Below are 15,123 nucleotides of genomic sequence, written 5' to 3'. Positions count from 1 at the left end.
GCTCAGGGCTGGTTGTGGGAGGGCCTTGTGGGGGATGATTTTGCACAGGGTGTTAAGAAAGGCTCAATTTAAATATTCTTATTTATGCAATGGGTAACTCTGTTTTTTAATTTTCTCTACTGACCCGGGGCTGGAGAGCATGGCCGGATGCTCTTCAATGATCATAATGACAAGAGAGATGATTTTTGGTCTCCCCTAAAGCTTTCTCTTCCCTACACTCAGCAAGCCCTGGGCCTTCAGTGTCTCCTCTCCAGCCAAGTGCTCCAACCCCTCACTGTCCTGGCCACCTTACACCAAACTCGCTCCACTTGGTCCAGGTGGTTCTTGCATTGCAGCCTGTGCCCAACCCGGGGGATGGCAGCAGGCGAGTGCTGAGCAGCGCGACATCGTCGCTCCCACCCTTCTCCTGGTTCCACTCCTGCTCACACAGCCCAGGATGGTGGTGACAGCCCTCAGTGTCAGGGAGAGCAAGAGAGAGAGAGAGAGAGAGAGAGAGAGAGAGAGAGAGAGATACTTTTTGGTTGAAATAGATTTAAGAAAGAAAGGGCCAAAAGAGAAAACCCAGGAAAGGCGACATTTAAGGAAGTTGGAGGCAGACGTTATATCAAGGCCTGCAGGGATTGGAGACGGAGCAAGACATTCAGTGTGAAATAGGGTAGATGTAGAAGGCACAAAAGATAGAAATTGATGATGATGAGGGTGGTGAGGCACTGGAAAATATTACTTACAGAATGATGTGGTGCCCCAGCCTGGGAAGGGTCCAGGGTCAGGCTTAGCGGACTTTTGATTGACCTGATGTAGTGACAGGTATCCCTGTCCATGGAAAAGAGTTGGACTAGATGACGTTTACTGGATTCTTCCAGCTACTGAAGAATGTGTAATATGTCAAGATTACCTCAATTCAGGATCATCTCTGATGTCAGATAGTTCTGGTTCCAGCCAGGACTGGGTCAATTTTTGCAGCAGCCAGGAGAGGGCACGGCCAGGACTTGGAGGTATTTCTATGCCACTTCAGGTCATTGCTGGGGCCAGGAGAGGGAAGGGAGTCTCTTCAGGAAGGAAGGGCTCTCTTGTAGTTGGGGCAGTTGTGGCTGCAGTTGGGTTGGGAGCTCCAGGGTCGCATTTTGGCATGTGAGTCACTCTCTCTCTTGTACACTTTTGTTATTAGTATTGCTGGGATTATAGTTCATTTTCTTATCTCATTGCTGCTTCCAGTAAACTGTACCTATCTCAGCCTGTGATCTTTGCTTTTTGTGCCTCCAATTCTCCTCTCCTGCCCTCCCCAGTGGAGAAGGAAGGGAAGGGAACAGAGCAGCACGTGGTTTGATTTGGAGCATTAAAGTGGAGAATACCACTGTTAAACCAGGACAAAGATCTTTCTCTACTTGCCAGCCTAATCAGCAAGAAAAGGGATCTAATCATTGGAAGAGGCAGTGGCTGCCTCCCCTAGTCAAGGACATCTGGGAACTAACAAGGCTTAAAGATGTAGCTGTCCTGGTTTGGCCCAGGTAAGCAGGAGGGAGGATGGGCAAGACTCATGTTAATTGATACCAGCCCATGTTGGTACCAGGACGAGGTAGAGTGGGGAGAGGGACACGCTCACTTCCAGGAAGAAGGGTGTTCCTTCCATTGGGAAAAAGCCTGGGGGATGAAACCATCTGGACTTGTTTACCGTTCCTGTAAATACTTTCTTTGTCTTACACCTTTTGTTATTAATATTGTGGCAGTTCCTGTTTGTTTTCTTATCTCATTGCTGTTTCCAGTAAATTGTTCTTATCTCAACCTGTGATCTTTGACTTTTGTGCTTCCAGCTGGAGGGGAAGGGGAAGTGAGTGTTGGCCTGGAGTTTTTTTTAGCAGGACTACTAAATTGGAGAATACCATTCCTAAAACACAACAGTAGTAAATGAAGATGTTGTGTGCCAGTGGAGCAGATTGCAGTTAGCCTCTCTTCCTCCCAGACATCTTGTATGGAACTCAGTAACCAACCCCAATAGAGGGGCTGCACTTGGAAAGCTTCAACCTCTGAATTTCTGGGTACAAATAATGGCATGAAGAGTCTGGTGGGTATGGTTGATTTGGGGAATTCCACCGAGAACCCAGGCTTGTGCAGCACTGACATAAATAATCAGTGTCTCTTCTGAGTGTGTGATTATTGAGTTATTGCACAGTGGGTACCAAATCTGATTTTGTGGGCAACACAATCAAACCCATTCTGTGATTCCATGGTAACAGGGGTCTTTGAGAAGGCAGCCCACTGCTCTGTGTCCCTCATTTTGGGAATCCTGTGGTTAGGATGGGATCTCCTGGAGTCTGAGGGAAGCTGGTGCCTTCATCTTGTCAGTGGCACATTCACTGCTGAGTTTAGTGTCAAATGTTCAGCTTAAAGAGGAAAGGGAAAAGAGGTGCATGGCTGTCCCTGGACTATGTAGGGTATTTCTATTCTATTCTATTCTATTCTATTCTATTCTATTCTATTCTATTCTATTCTATTCTATTCTATTCAATTCCATTCCATTCCATTCCATTCCATTCCATTCCATTCCATGCAGCCCTGCCAAGAAGGACTTGGGGGTGCCTGTGGGATGATAGGCTTGCCACAAACCAGAACTGTGCTCTGGCAGCCCAGAAAGCCAACTGTGTCCTGGGCACCATCAAAACCATCTTGGGCAGCTGGACAAGGGAGGGGATTCTGGGAAACTGAGAACCCAGAGGGTCACTCAGTGCACACTGAGCACAGCCCATTCCAGCCTGTGTTGCCAGCCAGTGCAAAACCAGCCCCAACAACCCCCTCCCAGAAACACCCCAGGGCAGCCTCTTTGCATTGGGAGAGGGTCTGCAGGGCAAAGGATGACACAAAGGCATGGGCTGGGATGCAGAAGAATTTAATGGGTCAAAAGAGGGAAAAGAGGGGGATCCAGGTGGAGGCTCCAGGGCAGGGAGCAGCTTTAGCAGGGGAGGCCCCTCGTGCCACAGAGGCCACTGCCCAAGCCTGAGAGGCCAAAGCCCCCGGAGTTGATGGACACTCCACCAGAGCTGAGGATGCTGCCAACAGCAGCCGAGGTGGAGGATCCCACCACGGTGTTCTGTGGGAAGGAGCTGAGGATGGGCCCGGGCAGGGTCACCACGACTGCGGAGGGCTGGATGGCCACGGTGGAGCTCTGGCACTGCTGGACACAGGGCTCATTGCAGCTGTTGGCCAGCGGGGTGGGGCCGCAGGGCTGGCAGGGCCGGCACGAGGTGAGGCAGGACATGTCTTGGGGCTGCAGGTGCACCTGGCAGAGAGAGCAGAGAGGAGCAGAGTACAAGGAGTGGGTGTGAAGCAGCCTTTCAGCCCACCATGAGGATGACCCTGTTTCTCTCAGTGGAAAAGACTCCCCAAATCATGACAAAGTCCATGGAGATGCCCACCTGACCAGTAGCTCAGGAGACACGTCAGCCAAGCCCCAGTGTCTGTCTCTGCCTCACCTTCTGCCTCCTTCCCTCACCCATGGCAAGGAGCCCCAGTGCTCAGCTGAACACAAGTGATGTGCTTAGAAATGCATTTGGAGGAGGACAAGGAGGAGGAGAAATGCTCCAAACTCACCTTATTCCCAAGGAGCTGGAGACAGGGAGAGTGGATGAGAGAGTGAGGAGAAGGAGGCGCTTTTATACTGCTCCTGAACTGCCCCAGGCCCACAGTCGCTGCACAGGGGCAACAATTTTCCTACAGACTCATCTCCCAAGCACAATATCCTCCCTAATGCCACAGGGCGTGTTTTGGTTTCCATCAATGCTGCCATTTCATTTCCTCCTTTCTGACATCCCCACTAGGTCATGGGGATCCCTTTCATGTTAAAGGATGAGAAGCCCAAGGATTTGACTTGCAAGAACACGTGAGTAATGGTTGGACTCAATGATCTTAGAGGTCCTTGCCGATCCTCATGATTCTCTGAGTCAATAATTCCCTGATCATTGGCAGGAATCAAGTCTCAAGCAGAGCCCTGGGCCATTGGGCTTCTCAATATCCGGGGGAGGTGTTGGGTGTCTGGACCGTTCCTTGTTCCTCTCTCTCCTTACCTGTGATGTCCTTTGGCTGCAGAATGTGGAGCCTGACCTGGATGTCACACAAGCACAGGCCACTTTTCCAATACGTGCTGCCAGTGCTGAGAACACGTGTGACATGTGAGAGAGCTGCCAAGCACCCTTTTCCCAGTGCCAGGATGGAGCTGCACTTGCTGAAGGGGAATTCAGCCCTGCCTGGAACAAAGCCTGCAGACATCACACCCTCCTGCCTTGGCCTCACCCCAAAAGGCTGACACACGGCCAATGCAATATTAGAGCGTGACTTGTCACTGGTAGGGAGAGTCTCTCCCTGGAAATTTGTCTACTGAAGGCATTCCCTTGTCCTCCTGGGACGCATCCCAGCTGCCTCCATGTCTGCAGGGCAGGGAAGTGCAGTGCTCCTTGGTGTGTTTTGAGAGCTGGTTTTGTACCCAGGGCGCTTTGGAGCGCATCCCCTCGCTGAGCATCCCCAGGCATGTGGCACTGCAGTTTCCCCAGAGCTCTGGTGTGTTGTGGAAATGGAGGAGGTTTCCTGCCCTATCCAGTGGTGCTGGGTTGTTGTGTAGGCTGAGGAGGCATTTGGGGCATGGGAAAGGAGTGGATTTAAGTCCCAATGCCCAGCAGAAGCCATAGAGCTTTGGAGCCCAGGATGTGTCCCAAGCAGTGGGGAGGTATTTTCTGAAACCCCTTCTTTTGTCTCCAGACCATCCAGGAGAGCTCCCCTCCACAGCCAGATGTCTTTGACCTGGAAGATGAGTTCCCTGTGTCCATTGCTGTCCCCCATCAGAGTGTTCTCTTTTTATCCTGGACCTTTCCCGTTCCTTGGACCATGAGGTGCCCCTCTGGTGCTGCCGGCTTTTCCAATCTCTTTTGGTCATGGCAGGTGGCCGTGAAGGCCCATCTGACCTGCCAGATGCCTGACTGGATGGAAGTTGTCATGTTTGAAGTCCAGGGTCTGTAGATTGCTACTCGTAAGCGTCCTGACCATCTCTTCCTCCCTGTCCTCAGCTGCATTCCCTGACTGCTGGCACTAGCCAAAGGGTGTTTGGAGGTGTTTTCTTTGACACCAGCACTTGTGTGCCTGTCACGAGGTTGCACCCATTCATGTCAGTCCAGTCTGTCTGAATGTTGTTCCTCCTCTGCTGTGGGCAAGGTCTCCTTATTCTGCTCTTTCTGAGGAATATCAGGAGCCTGAGCCTGTGAGAAGAAATGTTGCCAGTGAAGACCAAAGGCCAGAAGCCCTGGGGAGCCTTCCCCTTTCCCATAACCCCTGTCCCCAGCGAAGCTGCCCCAGTCAGCCTTGGCTCAAGCCTCCCTTTTGCTGCTGCCCTGTGTGGAAGATCTTCTTGTTGTTTCCCACCACCAGCTTTGCTGATTCTGCTCCAGGTGGGCCTTGGCTTTCCTAAACCCAACCCTGGAATACTGGGACAGCCCAGCTAATGTTCTGCATCAGCAAAGGGCATCAGGACGAAGGGAGAGGAAAGCATTTCCGTGGAGAAGCAGTGGCCAGTGGGCATTGGAGTGAGGTGAGAGCGGGGAGAGAGCAGCAGGCAGGACGTGGTGCCAGGAGAGGAGCCTCTGGATGCTCTGCTGCTCTGTGCGGGGCAGGGCAGAGCTGGGCCTGTCCCCGCAGAGGCAGCTGCCAACAGTGGCAAGGCACTGCCCCCAGCCCACATCCCCTGCCTGCACGGGACCCTCTGGCACGGGGGGCACATGCTGTGCCTGCATGGACACGCTCTGACCGCGGGTATCCTCAGGCCTCGCATGGCACACGTGAAAGGAGCTGCAACACAGAGCAAGCATGTGAGAAATGAGGAAACGAAATGGCAGTGTTTATGGAAATCGAACCACAACGTGTGGCGTTAGGGAGGATATTTTTCTTTGGAGGCGAATATGTTGGAAAATTACTGTCCTTGTGCAGCGCCTGTGGGCCTGGGGCGGTGCAGGAGCAGTATAAAAGGGGCACCTTCTCCTCGCTCTCTCATCCACTCCTCTCACCTCCATCTCCTTGGGATCAAGGTGAGTCTGAAGCCCTTTCTTTTCTTCCTCCTTTGAGCTTTCTGATCCCATTCTTTGCTTTAATCCCATGTGGGTTCTTGAGAACTGCTTGTCATGGGAGAGGGAAGGGGCAGAAGTTGTGCATGGAGAGAGGCTGGGTTTTGGCTGAAGTTTCTCCTGAGTTCTGGCTCAGGTGTGGAAGTCCCTGGGCTTGGTCGCTCTTCAGGAGATTCTTGGGGGCTTGAGCAAACAGTGAGGCTGTTGGGGCTCTCTGAGCAGCCTCCTGCGGTCTTGTCCTTCTCGTTGCTTTTCTTCATCATGGTGTGCCAACAGACTGCTCTGACATAGCCCTTCCTTGTACTCTGCTCCTCAATGTCCTGTCTGCCAGGTGCACCTGCAGCCCCAAGACATGTCCTGCCTCACCTCGTGCCGGCCCTGCCAGCCCTGCGGCCCCACCCCGCTGGCCAACAGCTGCAATGAGCCCTGTGTCCAGCAGTGCCAGAACTCCAACGTCATCATCGAACCCTCTCCTGTGGTGGTGACCCTGCCCGGGCCCATCCTCAGCTCCTTCCCACAGAACACCGTGGTGGGATCCTCCACCTCGGCTGCTGTTGGCAGCATCCTCAGCTCTCAGGGAGTGTCCATCAGCTCCGGGGGCTTTGGCCTCTCAGGCTTGGGCAGTGGCCTCTGTGGCATGAGGGGCCTCCCCTGCTAAAGCTGCTGGTGATGGCCCTGGGGAAGGAACCCAGGGATGCACAGGGTGGAAGCACCCTGGGGACGCAGCATCGGCTTGTTGCTTCCTGAGGGACTGAGCCAGCCCAGCCCATGCCTTGCAGAAGGACAGGGCCAGCCTGGGCTCTCGGGAAGCACGGCCCATCCCTGCCTGTGCCCTCTGCCACTCTCTGCTTTCCCTCCTGTGTCGTTGTTGCCTTGTGCTCCCCTGGGCTGTGAGCCGCACTCAGCCAGCCTGGCGAGGAGCTGCTGGCCCTGCTCCCTCTCTGGATCAGGCAGATCTCTGCTGGGATCTCTGCCACAGACATGTGACAGAGTTTGTTAGGTGACCCTGGTGCTTTCTGCACTGAGGCTTCCCCTCAGAGCGACCTTGTTTGTTCTCTTTTGACTCATTAAATTTCTGTTGCATCCCAGCCCATGCCTCTGTGTCATCCTTTCCCTGTTATTGGTCTCCCAAGAATCCCAGGGAGAGAAGTGTTGCTCTGGAATGGTTCTGTGAGACAGATTCAGGAGGAGGTGTTTCAGTGCCTTTTAGGACAGGAGAGTTAAATGTGCTTTATCACAGTATTGCTGCTTTCTAACCTTTTCCATGTGTCTGTGTTACGACCCACTGCAGAAGGCGGGGGGTAACGCAGGTTCTTGCTAACACATCCCTTGAGATTGATTAGAGAGAACCAACACTGAATGGTCCGTGTTTGTAAGTTCACACACGGAGGGTTTATTGTAGAACAGTGTGATTGCACAGGAAGACACGTCTGTAGCCATTTTGGTTATTATTCTCTATAGCAACACAACAACATGAAAGCACTGCAAGATGAAAATGCAACCACATCACCCAGGGATGTGCACAAGGCAAAAGAAAGGAAGAGAGATAAAGGGCAAGATTGTGAAGATCTCTGCAACCATAGGCCCTGTGATTAGACTTGGTTGCTGCGCAGTCTTGGTCAAAGTGGTTGCCGACTGGACCTGTCAGGTTGTGGGGGAAGTCTCAAAGAAGTGGTGAGGAAAAGTCCCTGGGAAAATCCACAGAACACAAAATCTGTTGGGTTTATATTCACTCTGTTTCAGGTGGGGACGCCCAGGTTCCTCCCCTGGAGTGGGGAGCTTCACACTGCATCATGTAAAATGTTCCGGAGCCCTTGACACCTTCTAAGACAACCCAGCTGCCCGTCACACCCAGCTCAGTTGCATTGTTTTTGGCCCAATATGGCCCATCAGCAGAGATGAACACTGTCAGGCCACACACGAATGTCCTGGTGCTTCCCCTGCGGGAGGAGATGGACCCCCACAACCCAGTGGTCTGTGCAAGGGAGGGCAACTTAGAGTGACAGGAGGCACCAGCATCTACCTCCTGTCTCGTTTGAAGCCCATCATTCACCCTCTGTCTTATTAGATCAGAGGTTGGCCATCCAAAGCTCACCTCCCTCAGTTCCCCAAAGCACGCTGGTCTCCACAAATGGGGGAATGCTTTGAGTCATTATCCCTTGAGAGTTCAGTGTCTCACAGTCTTCAGGTGGATAGAATGAGTCAAACCTCTTCACTGACCCTGTCTACTCCAAGAATTTTATCTCTCTGACCAAACCATTCTTGTCTTCATGCTCAGCAGTGCCTCTGCCTAAGTCAAATGGTCTGATCTCCTCCCAGCCACCCTGCGCTGAACTCGCGCCTCTTGGTCCAGGTGGTTCTTGCATTGCAGCCTGTGCCCAACCCGGGGGATGGCAGCAGGCGAGTGCTGAGCAGAGCAGCATCATTGCTCCCACCCTTCTCCTGGTTCCACTCCTGCTCACACAGCCCAGGATGCTGGTGACAGCTCTCGGTGTCTGTGATCATCAGTGACACGGACAATGGCATTGGGTGCACTCTCATAGCACTTTCGGATGTGGTTTATTGGCCATAGGGGTATTCAGCCAAGGTGATGATCTTGGAGGTCTTTTCCAACCTTAATGATTTGTGACTCTCAGCAATGACATGAAGCTGAGGGGAGCAACAGCTACACTAGAGGGGAGGGTTTAAATCCAGAGGGATCTTGACAGACTTGACAGAGGAATGGTCCCATGTGGAACATGGGAACTCCAACAAAGCCAAGTGCAAGGTCCTGCCACTGCTTTGGGGCAATCCTGGAAATCAGTAGGGACTATGGGGTGCATGGATGGAGAGCTGCCCTGCAGAGAAGGGCTGCAAAAATGGTCACACAGATGCATCACCCCTGCTCTGAAGGGCAGCTGAAGCATTTGAGGTTTTTCAGTCAGGAAAAGAGCAGGGTCGGGGGCACCTTATTGCTGCCTTTCAGTACATCAAGGGGTGGTGTAAGGAAGTTGGAGACAGACATTATATCAAGTGATTGGACAAGGGGCAGGAGTTTTAAACTGGAATAGGCTAGCTGGAGCTGAGGTACCCATGCCCATGGCAGGAGGTTTGGACAAGATGACCTTTAACAATCTCTTCCAATCAAACCCATTCTATGATCCCATGATAACATGGGTCTGTGAGAAGGCAGCCCATGGCACTGTGTCTCTCCCTTTCAGAAACCTTTCAGATCCATGTGATCTCCTGGAGTCTGAAGGGAATCCAGTACCTCTGTCTGGTTAGTGATATATTCACTGCTGAGTACTTGTGTCACAGTGTTGAGCTGAGAAAGGAAAAGAGTAAGAAGTGCAAACAAAGTGAATGTTTGTCCCTGGAATGTGTGGGGAAGTTCTATCCTCCCCCAAAAAGGCAGAGAAACTGAGAACCCAGAGGGTCACTCAGTGCACACTGAGCACAGCCAATGCCAGCCTGTGTTGCCAGCCAGTGCAAAACCAGCCCCAACAACCCCCTCCCAGAAACACCCCAGGGCAGCCTCTCTGCTTTGGGAGAGGGTCTGCAGGGCAAAGGATGACACAAAGGCATGGGCTGGAATGCAGCAGAATTTAATGGGTCAAAAGAGGGAAAAGAGGGGGATCCAGGTGGAGGCTCCAGGGCCATCACCAGCAGCTTTAGCAGGGGAGGCCCCTCATGCCACAGAGGCCACTGCCCAAGCCTGAGAGGCCAAAGCCCCCGGAGCTGATGGACACTCCCTGAGAGCTGAGGATGCTGCCAACAGCAGCCGAGGTGGAGGATCCCACCACGGTGTTCTGTGGGAAGGAGCTGAGGATGGGCCCGGGCAGGGTCACCACCACAGGAGAGGGTTCGATGATGACGTTGGAGTTCTGGCACTGCTGGACACAGGGCTCATTGCAGCTGCTGGCCAGCGGGGTGGGGCCGCAGGGCTGGCAGGGCCGGCACGAGGTGAGGCAGGACATGTCTTGGGGCTGCAGGTGCACCTGGCAGAGAGAGCAGAGAGGAGCAGAGTACAAGGAGTGGGTGTGAAGCAGCCTTTCAGCCCACCATGAGGATGACCCTGTTTCTCTCAGTGGAAAAGACTCCCCAAATCATGACAAAGTCCATGGAGATGCCCACCTGACCAGTAGCTCAGGAGACACGTCAGCCAAGCCCCAGTGTCTGTCTCTGCCTCACCTTCTGCCTCCTTCCCTCACCCATGGCAAGGAGCCCCAGTGCTCAGCTGAACACAAGTGATGTGCTTAGAAATGCATTTGGAGGAGGACAAGGAGGAGGAGAAATGCTCCAAACTCACCTTATTCCCAAGGAGCTGGAGACAGGGAGAGTGGATGAGAGAGTGAGGAGAAGGAGGCGCTTTTATACTGCTCCTGAACTGCCCCAGGCCCACAGTCGCTGCACAGGGGCAACAATTTTCCTACAGACTCATCTCCCAAGCACAATATCCTCCCTAATGCCAGAGGGCGTGTTTTGGTTTCCATCAATGCTGCCATTTCATTTCCTCCTTTCTGACATCCCCACTAGGTCATGGGGATCCCTTTCATGTTAAAGGATGAGAAGCCCAAGGATTTGACTTGCAAGAACACGTGAGTAATGGTTGGACTCAATGATCTTAGAGGTCCTTGCCGATCCTCATGATTCTCTGAGTCAATAATTCCCTGATCATTGGCAGGAATCAAGTCTCAAGCAGAGCCCTGGGCCATTGGGCTTCTCAATATCCGGGGGAGGTGTTGGGTGTCTGGACCGTTCCTTGTTCCTCTCTCTCCTTACCTGTGATGTCCTTTGGCTGCAGAATGTGGAGCCTGACCTGGATGTCACACAAGCACAGGCCACTTTTCCAATACGTGCTGCCAGTGCTGAGAACACGTGTGACATGTGAGAGAGCTGCCAAGCACCCTTTTCCCAGTGCCAGGATGGAGCTGCACTTGCTGAAGGGGAATTCAGCCCTGCCTGGAACAAAGCCTGCAGACATCACACCCTCCTGCCTTGGCCTCACCCCAAAAGGCTGACACACGGCCAACGCAATATTAGAGCGTGACTTGTCACTGGTAGGGAGAGTCTCTCCCTGGAAATTTGTCTACTGAAGGCATTCCCTTGTCCTCCTGGGACGCATCCCAGCTGCCTCCATGTCTGCAGGGCAGGGAAGTGCAGTGCTCCTTGGTGTGTTTTGAGAGCTGGTTTTGTACCCAGGGCGCTTTGGAGCGCATCCCCTCGCTGAGCATCCCCAGGCATGTGGCACTGCAGTTTCCCCAGAGCTCTGGTGTGTTGCGGAAATGGAGGAGGTTTCCTGCCCTATCCAGTGGTGCTGGGTTGTTGTGTAGGCTGAGGAGGCATTTGGGGCATGGGAAAGGAGTGGATTTAAGTCCCAATGCCCAGCAGAAGCCATAGAGCTTTGGAGCCCAGGATGTGTCCCAAGCAGTGGGGAGGTATTTTCTGAAACCCCTTCTTTTGTCTCCAGACCACCCAGGAGAGCTCCCCTCCACAGCCAGATGTCTTTGACCTGGAAGATGAGTTCCCTGTGTCCACAGCTGTCCCCCATCAGAGTGTTCTCTTTTTATCCTGGACCTTTCCCGTTCCTTGGACCATGAGGTGCCCCTCTGGTGCTGCCGGCTTTTCCAATCTCTTTTGGTCATGGCAGGTGGCCGTGAAGGCCCATCTGACCTGCCAGATGCCTGACTTGATGGAAGTTGTCATGTTTGAAGTCCAGGGTCTGTAGATTGCTACTCGTAAGCGTCCTGACCATCTCTTCCTCCCTGTCCTCAGCTGCATTCCCTGACTGCTGGCACTAGCCAAAGGGTGTTTGGAGGTGTTTTCTTTGACACCAGCACTTGTGTGCCTGTCACGAGGTTGCACCCATTCATGTCAGTCCAGTCTGTCTGAATGTTGTTCCTCCTCTGCTGTGGGCAAGGTCTCCTTATTCTGCTCTTTCTGAGGAATATCAGGAGCCTGAGCCTGTGAGAAGAAATGTTGCCAGTGAAGACCAAAGGCCAGAAGCCCTGGGGAGCCTTCCCCTTTCCCATAACCCCTGTCCCCAGCGAAGCTGCCCCAGTCAGCCTTGGCTCAAGCCTCCCTTTTGCTGCTGCCCTGTGTGGAAGATCTTCTTGTTGTTTCCCACCACCAGCTTTGCTGATTCTGCTCCAGGTGGGCCTTGGCTTTCCTAAACCCAACCCTGGAATACTGGGACAGCCCAGCTAATGTTCTGCATCAGCAAAGGGCATCAGGACGAAGGGAGAGGAAAGCATTTCCGTGGAGAAGCAGTGGCCAGTGGGCATTGGAGTGAGGTGAGAGCGGGGAGAGAGCAGCAGGCAGGACGTGGTGCCAGGAGAGGAGCCTCTGGATGCTCTGCTGCTCTGTGCGGGGCAGGGCAGAGCTGGGCCTGTCCCCGCAGAGGCAGCTGCCAACAGTGGCAAGGCACTGCCCCCAGCCCACATCCCCTGCCTGCACGGGACCCTCTGGCACGGGGGGCACATGCTGTGCCTGCATGGACACGCTCTGACCGCGGGTATCCTCAGGCCTCGCATGGCACACGTGAAAGGAGCTGCAACACAGAGCAAGCATGTGAGAAATGAGGAAACGAAATGGCAGTGTTTATGGAAATCGAACCACAACGTGTGGCGTTAGGGAGGATATTTTTCTTTGGAGGCGAATGTGTTGGAAAATTACTGTCCTTGTGCAGCGCCTGTGGGCCTGGGGCGGTGCAGGAGCAGTATAAAAGGGGCACCTTCTCCTCGCTCTCTCATCCACTCCTCTCACCTCCATCTCCTTGGGATCAAGGTGAGTCTGAAGCCCTTTCTTTTCTTCCTCCTTTGAGCTTTCTGATCCCATTCTTTGCTTTAATCCCATGTGAGTTCTTGAGAACTGCTTGTCATGGGAGAGGGAAGGGGCAGAAGTTGTGCATGGAGAGAGGCTGGGTTTTGGCTGAAGTTTCTCCTGAGTTCTGGCTCAGGTGTGGAAGTCCCTGGGCTTGGTCGCTCTTCAGGAGATTCTTGGGGGCTTGAGCAAACAGTGAGGCTGTTGGGGCTCTCTGAGCAGCCTCCTGCGGTCTTGTCCTTCTCGTTGCTTTTCTTCATCATGGTGTGCCAACAGACTGCTCTGACATAGCCCTTCCTTGTACTCTGCTCCTCAATGTCCTGTCTGCCAGGTGCACCTGCAGCCCCAAGACATGTCCTGCCTCACCTCGTGCCGGCCCTGCCAGCCCTGCGGCCCCACCCCGCTGGCCAGCAGCTGCAATGAGCCCTGTGTCCAGCAGTGCCAGAACTCCAACGTCATCATCGAACCCTCTCCTGTGGTGGTGACCCTGCCCGGGCCCATCCTCAGCTCCTTCCCACAGAACACCGTGGTGGGATCCTCCACCTCGGCTGCTGTTGGCAGCATCCTCAGCTCTCAGGGAGTGTCCATCAGCTCCGGGGGCTTTGGCCTCTCAGGCTTGGGCAGTGGCCTCTGTGGCATGAGGGGCCTCCCCTGCTAAAGCTGCTGGTGATGGCCCTGGGGAAGGAACCCAGGGATGCACAGGGTGGAAGCGCCCTGGGGACGCAGCACCGGCTTGTTGCTTCCTGAGGGACTGAGCCAGCCCAGCCCATGCCTTGCAGAAGGACAGGGCCAGCCTGGGCTCTCGGGAAGCACGGCCCATCCCTGCCTGTGCCCTCTGCCACTCTCTGCTTTCCCTCCTGTGTCCTTGTTGCCTTGTGCTCCCCTGGGCTGTGAGCCGCACTCAGCCAGCCTGGGGAGGAGCTGCTGGCCCTGCTCCCTCTCTGGATCAGGCAGATCTCTGCTGGGATCTCTGCCACAGACATGTGACAGAGTTTGTTAGGTGACCCTGGTGCTTTCTGCACTGAGGCTTCCCCTCAGAGCGACCTTGTTTGTTCTCTTTTGACTCATTAAATTTCTGTTGCATCCCAGCCCATGCCTCTGTGTCATCCTTTCCCTGTTATTGGTCTCCCAAGAATCCCAGGGAGAGAAGTGTTGCTCTGGAATGGTTCTGTGAGACAGATTCAGGAGAAGGTGTTTCAGTGCCTTTTAGGACAGGAGAGTTAAATGTGCTTTATCACAGTATTGCTGCTTTCTAACCTTTTCCATGTGTCTGTGTTACGACCCACTGCAGAAGGCGGGGGGTAACGCAGGTTCTTGCTAACACATCCCTTGAGATTGATTAGAGAGAACCAACACTGAATGGTCCGTGTTTGTAAGTTCACACACGGAGGGTTTATTGTAGAACAGTGTGATTGCACAGGAAGACACGTCTGTAGCCATTTTGGTTATTATTCTCTATAGCAACACAACAACATGAAAGCACTGCAAGATGAAAATGCAACCACATCACCCAGGGATGTGCACAAGGCAAAAGAAAGGAAGAGAGATAAAGGGCAAGATTGTGAAGATCTCTGCAACCATAGGCCCTGTGATTAGACTTGGTTGCTGCGCAGTCTTGGTCAAAGTGGTTGCCGACTGGACCTGTCAGGTTGTGGGGGAAGTCTCAAAGAAGTGGTGAGGAAAAGTCCCTGGGAAAATCCACAGAACACAAAATCTGTTGGGTTTATATTCACTCTGTTTCAGGTGGGGACGCCCAGGTTCCTCCCCTGGAGCGGGGAGCTTCACACTGCATCATGTAAAATGTTCCGGAGCCCTTGACACCTTCTAAGACAACCCAGCTGCCCGTCACACCCAGCTCAGTTGCATTGTTTTTGGCCCAATATGGCCCATCAACAGATATGAACACTGTCAGGCCACACACGAATGTCCTGGTGCTTCCCCTGCGGGAGGAGATGGACCCCCACAACCCAGTGGTCTGTGCAAGGGAGGGCAACTTAGAGTGGCAGGAGGCACCAGCATCTACCTCCTGTCTCGTTTGAAGCCCATCATTCACCCTCTGTCTTATTAGATCAGAGGTTGGCCATCCAAAGCTCACCTCCCTCAGTTCCCCAAAGCACGCTGGTCTCCACAAATGGGGGAATGCTTTGAGTCATTATCCCTTGAGAGTTCAGTGTCTCACAGTCTTCAGGTGGATAGAATGAGTCAAACCTCTTCACTGACCCTG

General features: G+C 53.4%; 4 protein-coding genes across 6 annotated transcripts; 2 read left to right on the top strand and 2 right to left on the bottom strand.

Annotated features, from left to right (window-relative positions):
* Positions 1–2,947: 2,947 nt before the first annotated feature.
* On the bottom strand, positions 2,948–3,253 carry LOC138099126 (feather keratin Cos1-2-like). The gene has a single exon (XM_068996191.1). The coding sequence runs from the start codon at positions 3,251–3,253 to the stop codon at positions 2,948–2,950; it is 306 nt and encodes a 101-aa protein (XP_068852292.1).
* LOC138099233 (feather keratin 1-like) lies at positions 3,252–6,947 on the top strand. The gene is made up of 3 exons (XM_068996354.1): positions 3,252–3,276; positions 6,025–6,062; positions 6,430–6,947. Exons 1-3 carry the CDS (start codon positions 3,252–3,254, stop codon positions 6,754–6,756), a joined length of 390 nt encoding a protein of 129 aa, XP_068852455.1. The 3' UTR covers positions 6,757–6,947.
* Positions 6,948–9,748: 2,801 nt separating this feature from the next.
* On the bottom strand, positions 9,749–13,253 carry LOC138099194 (feather keratin Cos1-1/Cos1-3/Cos2-1-like). 2 transcript variants are annotated; one of them, XM_068996299.1, is made up of 3 exons: positions 13,229–13,253; positions 10,387–10,424; positions 9,749–10,075 (listed from the first exon to the last, which is right to left on the bottom strand). In XM_068996299.1, exons 1-3 carry the CDS (start codon positions 13,251–13,253, stop codon positions 9,749–9,751), a joined length of 390 nt encoding a protein of 129 aa, XP_068852400.1. The 2 variants fall into 2 exon arrangements, with proteins under 2 accessions (XP_068852400.1, XP_068852401.1); XM_068996300.1 differs by lacking the exon at positions 13,229–13,253 and having other exon boundaries at positions 9,749–10,056; positions 10,387–10,459.
* Positions 10,053–13,557, top strand: LOC138099195 (feather keratin Cos1-1/Cos1-3/Cos2-1-like). Of its 2 annotated transcripts, XM_068996301.1 has the most exons (3): positions 10,053–10,077; positions 12,826–12,863; positions 13,231–13,557. In XM_068996301.1, exons 1-3 carry the CDS (start codon positions 10,053–10,055, stop codon positions 13,555–13,557), a joined length of 390 nt encoding a protein of 129 aa, XP_068852402.1. The 2 variants fall into 2 exon arrangements, with proteins under 2 accessions (XP_068852402.1, XP_068852403.1); XM_068996302.1 differs by lacking the exon at positions 10,053–10,077 and having other exon boundaries at positions 12,791–12,863; positions 13,250–13,557.
* The last annotated feature ends 1,566 nt before the right edge of the window (positions 13,558–15,123 follow it).

The sequence above is a fragment of the Aphelocoma coerulescens genome, chromosome 27 (assembly GCF_041296385.1).
Source record: "Aphelocoma coerulescens isolate FSJ_1873_10779 chromosome 27, UR_Acoe_1.0, whole genome shotgun sequence".
In the NCBI taxonomy this organism is placed as follows: domain Eukaryota; kingdom Metazoa; phylum Chordata; class Aves; order Passeriformes; family Corvidae; genus Aphelocoma; species Aphelocoma coerulescens.
Note: the sequence above shows the minus strand (reverse complement) of the source record. Positions and strands in the feature narration are given on the sequence as shown.